Below are 9,717 nucleotides of genomic sequence, written 5' to 3' on the forward strand. Positions count from 1 at the left end.
AGCCCAAGTCGAAGACTTTTAACCAACTGAGCCACCCAGGCTCCCCTCAGACTTTTAACAATAGAGAACACACTGCTGGTTACCAGAAGGGAGGTGGGTGGGGGACAGGGGAAATGGGTGAAGAGGAGTAGGATTATCCTTATATTGATGAGCACTGAGTAACGCATAGAATTTTTCAATCGCTATATTGTACACCTGGAACTAATATAACACTGTATGTTCAATGGAATTTTGAAAAACCAACCAAAGGGAAAGAAAACACCAACTCAGTGCACCAAAATGTATAGTTCTCGGTTTATGTGTTTTTTCCTCCAGTGTAGACTAAAAGCTCCTGGAATAAAATGATTGCATTGTGAACACTGTATTTTCATGAGTGCAGCAAGGTTCTTGGATCCAGGCTGGTGTTAAGTGACGGGTGAGTGAATACATTTTTTAATTTTTTAATTTAAAATTTTTAAAAAAATATTTACTATTTTGAGAGAGAGAGAGAGAAAGTGAGAGAGAGTGAGGGTGTGAGCAGGGGAGGGGCAGAGAGAGAGGGAGACACAGAATCTGAAGCAGGTGCCAGGCTCCGAGCTGTCAGCACAGACCTGGACACAGGGCTCGAACTCACAGACCTCGAGATCATGACCTGAGCCAAAGTCGGACGCTTAACTGACTGAGTCCCCTAGGCGCCCCTGGCGTGTGAGTATATTAATGCAAGTCACACAGACAGGGAATTCTTCAGATGTTTCAATGTCCTACAGTCTCTGTGGTGGCAACTGTTTCCTCCCTCAGAATAATGGCGAATTGGTGGGTGCTGACACTGTTACACAGGCAATCATGGGGGAATCTGGAAAAGCAAATAGAGCAAGAGTTAAAAAGGAAACCATGGGCACAAAATGGCGGCTTGGGCCAGGCCAACTCCCCAAACCTTGTTGAACAGCTAACCTAAGTGCAGTTCCAACCTTGCCCAGAAATGTAAGTCTTCCCCTGTCAGTGAGGAATCCTCTGGTGAGTGCCAATAAGGTCCTCTGTCACATGGACCCTCTCCCTCTCCATCCCACAAGGAGGGGAGGTCATCTGCATGATTAGACCCCTATCTTCCCAATTAAGGGAAGGTGACCTTCAAATCAATCTGCTTGATATTGTATTTGAACACAGGCAGTGAGAAGTCAGAGATGTGAATGGGCTGGGGTGGGGGTGACACAGGGAAGGAAGTCCATAGGGAGTGACCCAAGGGCACGAGGGAAAGGGTGACAGCAGACTCCAGGGCTGGGTGCTGGGGAGTCATATGTCTTCATGGGTTACTGTCTGGATGAGGAGAAAAGGCACGAGAAGTAGGGTCCCTTTTCCATGCCATGCAAGACTTGCTCCCCAGCACTAGAATTAGGGCCTCAGGGAGCAGCATGGAGGCTGGTGACAGGGAGAAGCTGGAAGCCGAGAGGAGGGTCAGACCCGGAGGGGAAGTGAGAGTCTGAGTAGGTGTCCAGGGTTGAGGGCGGAGCCCATTTGCATTGTCGCGGAGACTCAGGGCAGGCTTGTGTGTTGAGAAGGAAGTCAGAAGAGAGGGGCTGCGTGTGGGGAGGGTTGTGAGAACAGACGCCAAAGACCCACTTTCCGAGAGAAAGAAAGAACATCTGCACATAAGATGCTGTTGTTGCAACTGGTGTTGCTCACGGTTCTTGTCCCAAGTGGTGACACTGACGACGGTGAGGACTCCCGGTGGGAGTGTGTGTCTGTGTGTGTGTGTGTGTGCGTGTGCGCATGTGTGTCATATGTGCACACGTGTGCAAGTCTGTGCGTCCTGTGCAAGTGTGTACACATGTGTGCATGTGTGTGCTTGTGTGTCTGCATGTGTGTGTAAGTGTGTGCATATAGGTCCCTGTGTGTGAGTCTCTGTGTCCGCATGTGTGTATGTATGTCTGTTTGCATATTTACCTATGTGTGTGCATACATGTATAAATCTGAGTGTGTGGGTGTGTCAGTGGGTTTGTGCACATACCTGTGTGTGCACTTGTGGTGTAGGTTCCCCGCCACACGCCTGGGGAGTGAGGGATGTCAGCCTGGTTCCTTCCTGAGTGTCTCTGACGCCAGGTCTCTCTGCCCTTCTAAATGAAGGGTATGAAGCTCGGGACTCCTGGGCAGCACATGTCTCCAGAGAGAACTATGGCTCCCTGTCCTCCGGATTTTGGTGGCCTCGCTGGCGCCTCAATTCTGCATTCTCTGTCCTTCCCAATGCCATTCTCTTCCTCAGTCTATCTGTTCCTGTGGCACAGATTTCCAGGAGCCAGTCTCTTTTCGAACCATCTTGACAACATCCTTTTACAACCATTCCTGGACACAGAATCAGGGATCATCTTGGCTGGATGGGCTGCAGACTCATGGCTGGGACAGCAAGACGGGAGCTTTCAGTTTTCTGCGGCCCTGGTCCAGGAGCAACTTCAGCAATGAGGAGCTAATGGAACAAGAAAAGTCATTTTATACATTCTCCATCAGATTTCCTCTGATCTTTCAGGACCATGTCAGTGAATGGCAGCTTGAATGTGAGTTCAGTTCCCTCAGGGCAGGTGGGATGGAGGTGGCCGGTGTGTGTGTCTCTTGAGTTTCTTTTTCCTCCAGGAAAGAGCCCCCACTGGCTTCTGAACCTCATGTATTCCCATCATAAAATGGAATCAAACCGTGTGTTCAGGGGGCAGAAACTAGGACCTGATCTTGAAAAGCTGCATGTTCTCTGCTACTTCCTCTCGTCTCATTGACCTCAGGCTGTGCTCGCGTTTCTCCACTAGTTTCTCCTGTGATTACCCCATTCCCTGGCCTCTAGCCAGGCACATCCCTCTCCTTCACTGTGTGACAGATCCTTGAAATGTGCTTTTCTCCCCATTCAATCCCGTCAGCAAACTTTGTCGATGTGTTCCCTATACCCAGTGCTCTCCCTTCACCCTAGATGATTTTATCCCAGCTCTCCCAAAGAGCTATTCCCTGTTCTCTGCCCACATCCTTCCTGTTTCCCCTAAAACATTTGTTCCATCTCCAGTAATTTACCTCTACCTCTGTCTCCAGTGACCACCACTTCCCATCTGTCTGAACTTCCACTCGAACCAAACTTTGTTCCATTCCCTCCAATATGCTCAACTTCTCCCTCTGATTCACCCATCGTTGGCTTCTACTCACTTCGTTTCATCTCTTTCCCTCCCCCTTCTTGTAACCCAGAGCCTCACTTTTCAGATCCCTTTCAGGTACAGGTGGCAAAAGGCTGTGGACTACATGTTGGGGAGCCGTCAGTAGGCTTCATGCAGATTGCATATGAAGGATCAGATCTCGTGAGCTTCCAGAACATGTCATGGTGGCCATCTCCAAAGGGAGGAAGGAGGGCTCAGGAGGTCTCCAAACTATTCAATCAGTACCATGTGGTCAACTTACGAATACAAGCAAGTATTAATGACGCCTGCCCCCGTTTCCTCTTGGGTCTTCTTGATGCAGGAAAGGAAGATCTTCAGCGACAAGGTCAGTCCTGCTTCCTCTTTCCAAGAATTCTCAATCTGCACTCATAAATTTGCACAATTTCCTCAAATTCAGGGGAGAAGGAGGCAAGGGAGAGAGGTGATGATGGTGGTGGGTTTCTAGAGGTGGAAAGATGTGTGTATCTAAACCGATGTGAAAATCTACGTTCTCAGTCTGAGATTTCCTGTTCTGTCTCTGCAGTGAGGCCAGAAGCCTGGCTGTCCACTGGCCCCAGTCCCAGTCCTGGTCGTCTGCTCCTCGTGTGCCACGTCTCTGGTTTCTACCCAAAGCCAGTATGGGTGACGTGGATGCGGGGTGAGGAGGAGCACCAGGGAACCCGGCGAGGTGACATCTTGCCCCATGCTGATGGGACATGGTATCTTCAGACGTCCTTGGACGTGGAAGCCAGAGAGGCATCTGGCATGTCTTGCCGAGTGAGACACAGCAGTCTAGGAGGCCAGGACATGGTCCTCTACTGGGGTGAGAAAGGGTAGGGGTCCAGCTGGGAAAAGGGGTGGGTGGTCCTGAAGCAGAGCAGGAGGGTGAGATGAAACATTTGGGATTCTAGGGACTCCAGACCATAAAGGACAGAAATGTAAGAACCCAAGAAATGGAGAGCTGAGGGTGAGGGTCCTATGGATGTGGGAGGAAGTAAAGGGTTGGGTGAAGTCCATCACTGAACAGGGATGGGAAAAGAGAAAGAGGAAGGGTGGTTGGTGAGGCAGAGGGTGACGGGAGCAAAAAGGACCAGGTAGGTGCAGGTCAACCCGGGGTGGATGGGAATTGACACCCTCTGTGCACCGAACCCACAGAGCAGCCCCGCCCCGTGGGCTTGGTCTTCCTGGCGGTGGTCGTGCCCCTGGTGCTTCTGGCAGGTCTTGCGTTCTGGCTCTGGAAGCGTCGGTAAGTCTGGAACCACCTTTCTGCTCTTTCCCAACTGTGTCCCCACCTTCCTGTCTGTCCTCAGCCCTCCTCCTCACCATGCCCTTTCCCCTGGAGTCCTCACCTCCACCTGCTGCAGAGCATTTCCAAACTGTACCTCCCAGGAAATCACACTGGAGACCTCAGTGCACTGGCCTCCCTTTGGAGAGAGATCCCAGCAGCCCAGGACCAGGACGTCCCTAAACCCAGCTCAGATGATGGACTTGCAAGTCTCTGTGTGCAGCTTTTGTCTTTTCTTTCTGCTCAGTGATCAGTTGTCAAGACGAGTTAAGTGTAATTTAGCAGAATTTGTTGCTCTGACCTGATTCTGGGGCTTAAACATCAAAAGTATCTTAGAGTAAAATGAAGTCCCAGAAACCTCCATGAGCCACTGGCATCAGGTGTCACTTCCTGCAGTGAGCCGTCCCTTCTTCACAAGTCAAATAAATTTTTGCTTGGCTGGGATTAGCTTCACATTTTCCTGCACTTGCAAATCTATTCCTGACTCCCAGCCCTTGTTACCAACAGTTAGGGTCCTTTTCCTTCTAATTCTTAGGGCTTTAGAGATCAGGTCCATGTCTTTTTAATATTTGTATCCTTGGCAAAGAATCTCCCCTGCATGGAATATGTCCTCAATAAAATCTGTGTTGCAGTTTTGTCAATATCATAGGTTTTTCTTTTTCTTTTGCCTCGTGACATGTTTGTCGTAGTTGAGACATTTGCACATGTGGACATTCACGGAAAATGACGTTGAGAATGGGAGAGGTGGCAAAGGTGAAAATTATTGGGAAGGGGAGAGCAAATTATGGGACTTCCCCAAGCTTCTCTCCTAAATTAGGCTTGTTGACTGGTTCTCAAGGGTCCAGTACACCTTGTCACCCTCACATGGCTACCATGCGATGTTTGGTTGAGTCCACCCCCAGGTGTAGCCCTGGGCTCCGATCACCTTGAGTCTCTCAGGAGAAAGTATCCTTGACAATGTGACAGGATGACGGATGGGCAGGTTACATCAAGTTCAGGCCAAGACAGAAGCTACTTGCCCTTGGTCAGAGTGATGGTTCAGGGCTAGACGCCTGCTCCATGTGGCTCAGGTCACAGGCATTATGACTCTTGTGGTCAATGGCAGGGAAAGAGATGGTGTCTCTTGTCCTGGATAATAAGGCTGGGGTATGAAGCCTGAAACAACTACAACCCATTTTTCAGCATCAGGAAAGCAAGGCTGAGGATGACACCTTCATGCAAGAAGGGGGAGAAATTGAGCACGTGACCTTTTCCAAGAGAGTGGATCCGAAGCGTTCTCATGGCAAGAATGAGAAGAAAAGAAAAGAAAGAGAAAGGAGAGCATCCAGATGGGAGCTGGTGGCTGTGTTGCCTTCTGTGCTTGTGGGCTTCGTGTCACCACGGACACACACACCACACATCAAGCGTGTACTTCATTTTATGCTCTTTAGAGAGAACAGAGTTTATTGCTCAACAATGAAAAGTATTCAAATGTGGGAGGAATGCTACATAAAACATCGATTTTCATGGTTTGCTTGAATGCAAGCTTTCTTGACCAATTCTTCATTTTCCTAACAAATGCTGCATGGCACACCAGAGGCTCTGCAGCTAAGCACGGAGGCATTCGTATCCAGCTCCCGACACGCCCCGTGTGCACTGGGCTCCCGAAGTTCTTCAGGCCTCGTCTCTGAGAAGTTGTTGGAAGACGTTCATCAGGAGGACCTTTGTTCATGTTACATCATAGTCTCTGCTGCTCCTGTTAGTGCCGGCGGGGGTCCACGTGGCCCATCGTTCCTCCCAGGTTTCCTCCCTGGCTGGTCAGGAAGCCGCATGCTGTACAAAGGTACAATTTTCATTTAAAACGTTTTTTAATATTTTTCATTTATTTTTGAGAGCGAGAGAGAGAGAGACAGAGACAGAGAGAGAGAGAGAGACAGAATTTGAGTGGGAGGGCCAGAGAGAGAGGGAGATAGAATCCAAAATAGACTACAGGCTCTGAGGTGTCAGTACAGAGTCGGACACAAGGCTCAAACTCATGGATGGTGAGATCATGACCTGAGCTGAGATCAGGCACTTAACAAGCTGAGCCTCCCAAGCGCCACACCCCCCCCCCCCCCCCCAATTTTCGTTTGTGATCATACTTCATTGAAGCCAGAAAGAGCAGCCACAATGAAACCAAAACATCAGGAAACTGAAGGCAGACACACAGACCCACAGAAGGGACTGGAGCCCCAACAACCCTGGGCTTCTCAGTTTCGTCAGCTGATATATTCCCAGTATGTCTTCAGCTCTACAGGGTGGATTTCTGTCTTTTGTGACTGGACACTCCTCTCTGATGGATGTGGATGTGGTCCATGGGGAGGTTGGGCTAATTTCTCTTTTTCTTGCAATGTTTTTCCTCACTTCTGTCTTCCTCTCTCTGAGTTCTTATAAATATTCCTTTTCTTGCCTGCTTATCTTTTTCTTCATGTGTCCATATCTGTCATACTCTTACCCTGTCTTGCTTGGTAATCCTGACATCTGGGTGAGGCCCCATCCTGGGTGTTGTCATGGCTTTCTAACAAACCACTCGTCAGGAATGCATTTTTGCTGGTTCTGCTGCTGAGTAAGTGACTGGTAAAAATTCACTCCACAGTTTTCCTACAGATGACAGACAAGCTGCACAGCCTCCATGAACCAGAAAATGTGACAATGGCAGTGAAATCCTCAAAGTGCAGGAAATTTTCCATGGATTTCCTGCACACACAATATTTTCATTTTTTCCTTCTTTCCCTTCTTCCTCCCTTCCTCCCTCTTTCCTTTTCTCCCTCCCTCTGATCCTCCCTTCCTTCCTCCCTCCCTTCCTTCCTGTCTCCCTTCCTCCCTCTGTCTCTTCCTCCCTCCCTCCCTCCCTTCCTTCCTTCCTTCCTTCCTTCCTCCCTCCCTCCCTCCCTCCCACCCTCCCTCCCTCCCTTCCTTCATCCCTCCCTCCCTCCTTGCCTTCCTCCCTCCCTCTGTTCCTTCCTTCCTTCCTTCCTTCCTTCCTTCCTTCCTTCCTTGGCTTTTCCCATTTGTATGGTAAACGTATTCTCTGAGACTGGTTTCAAAACATATGAGAAGCAGCTTGTGCCCAGATATTTAAGGTATAAAATAGTATTGTCCTCCAAGCTTTTAGCTTATTTATTTTTTGATGTCTATATTTAATTATCCAGAGGCAAACTTCAGAACTGTTAAAATAAGAAAATTTCACCTTATAAATTTGACCAGTAATTGCTTTATTAAATGTTCCATGAATCGCACATCACCCCATCTGGCACAGAGGTGGACACTCAGAGAGGTTGTACAAATGAAGGTTTTTATACAGGGAGGGTGGGGCCAGGGAATTAGTAGCAAATGACAAGCCTTCCGGGAGTCAGACCTGCTTTCTTGGGGGAAGAACAATGTGCGTGTCTTATCATCGGGGGCTGGAGAGGACCCAGGAGACAGACCCATTGCTCTATGGAAAGAAAACTTTCCTGCCTGCCTGGGTAAGACTACATTTCCGGGGTTGTGAAATTGGTTCAATTGGGTATGAAGTCCCAGGGTGGGAACTCGGTTTATGACATTCTTTTGGGTCTGAGATTTTCTTTTTCAAATAGGATGTGGCTCAAGGACATGTATCTTCATCATCTTGTCTCCCCACCAGCAGGAGCTGCCCTTGGTTCCCTGCTGGCCAGTCTGCTTGGGACAGCGAGGGGGACGCTACCTCTGCTCTGGTCCAGTCCCACCCTCAGCCAGGTGCTTTGTGTTTCAGTTTGGGGACTGGGCCTTCCGAGAGTTCCCCCTTTGCCTCAGCAGATGGAGCCTCTTAGTCTGGGACAAGGTGTGTTCCTGTCCCTTCCCCCACTGCCCCTCCCCCAGCTGCAGAGTGGCTCACTGTGCCCTGAGGTAGTGGGGCTCCCTGCCCTTCCCACACCCAGTGAAGGCTCCTTTCTGTGTGGGGAATAGTAGCCTTCCAGCCTTTTTCAGGAGGGAGCTGCTGTCAGACCTCAGGCTTGTACCACCAGAAAGCAGCTCTCTGGTCCGTATCCTGGTCTCCATTCCATCTGGAACCCCTGGGAGGTTGGTGGGCAAAATCCTGGAGGTATAGTGAATTTCCTGAGTCTGTGGCTCTCAGGACCTCCCAGGACTCTGCTTGCTTTCAGTCAATTGTTAGCAATTGTAGCTGAATTATTCCTTCTGGCTTCTGTCCCAGGTAAGCAAGGGTTTGCATGCCCTATTTTTTTGATGAGTCTGTATTTCTCTGGTATTTACGTTAACAAGTTGTTCTGATCCTTCTGCTCTGATGGACTCAGGAGAAGCCATTTTGATTATCCAGCCTTTCAAAATCTTAAGTGTGGGAGTGAGCTCTTCTTTCTGTATTCCAATCTGAACATTCCGAACAATATTATCTGTCTCTCATTAGCCTGAGGTTATTTCTGCTTACCGGTCAACCAAAAAATAACAAGACCAATAGCCCAAACACATTATCTGGAAGATATAAAGCACAAACAAATACTTAAGAGCCTTGAAACACTTAAGAACACCAAGGAGGTAGAAGGTCAGCGTGTCCAGCACGGCCAACTCATGATAAGACAAGCATGGAACATTCTAGCAGGAACATTAGGAAGGAAATCTGGATACATGATTCCAGAACACTCTATGAACTCCGCATACTATAAATTCCCATGATTTCTTATTATAGATTTGCCGTACGACCCTCTGTGTGAACTTCATGGTTATTAGCATATGCTTGCATCCAAAAGAAAATGTGCAAGGTTCTCATTTCATCAGGTCAGATCACAGCCACTACTTTTTGATTCTTCACAGATCTTTATGTCGAAGAAGTCCATAATCTTAAGAGTGATTTGATGCCTGAAGTGAATTATTCAATCATTCAGAGATAATCGTTGGGCACCTACCACTTGCCAGGCCCCGTTGGATGTTGAGATCCGGGTAGAAACACTGAGTGCAGATTGTGAGAGGGCAAACACCAGCAAGGGTCACCACTTGAGTAAATATTGTTTCCAGCAGATTTGTTTTAGTCTAGAGTCTGCACGTTAAAAGTCAGCACACCAAAAAGTATAGTTCATCTTCACAATTAAGGGACGGCGACATTCCCTCAGCCATTGCTCTCTCTTCTTTTGCTAATAAGAGAACATTTGTACAACCTCTGGGAGCTTCCCTCTTTCTTCCAGATGAGATGCTGCCTGAGTAATGACTCACTCAATACCACCAATTCGATCTTCACATTAACCTGGTTGGTTTTGTTTTTTAACACAAGCGGTGACACGTCAGAGATGTGGATGGGCTGGG

General features: G+C 48.5%; 1 protein-coding gene across 1 annotated transcript; it reads left to right on the top strand.

Annotated features, from left to right (window-relative positions):
• The first annotated feature begins 534 nt into the window (after window positions 1-534).
• LOC106989574 (T-cell surface glycoprotein CD1a-like) lies at window positions 535-5,068 on the top strand. The gene is made up of 6 exons (XM_053208837.1): window positions 535-1,691; window positions 2,259-2,525; window positions 3,208-3,486; window positions 3,685-3,963; window positions 4,296-4,386; window positions 4,530-5,068. Exons 1-6 carry the CDS (start codon window positions 1,631-1,633, stop codon window positions 4,606-4,608), a joined length of 1,056 nt encoding a protein of 351 aa, XP_053064812.1. The 5' UTR covers window positions 535-1,630; the 3' UTR covers window positions 4,609-5,068.
• The last annotated feature ends 4,649 nt before the right edge of the window (window positions 5,069-9,717 follow it).

Source organism: Acinonyx jubatus, chromosome E4 (genome assembly GCF_027475565.1).
Source record: "Acinonyx jubatus isolate Ajub_Pintada_27869175 chromosome E4, VMU_Ajub_asm_v1.0, whole genome shotgun sequence".
Taxonomy (NCBI): domain Eukaryota; kingdom Metazoa; phylum Chordata; class Mammalia; order Carnivora; family Felidae; genus Acinonyx; species Acinonyx jubatus.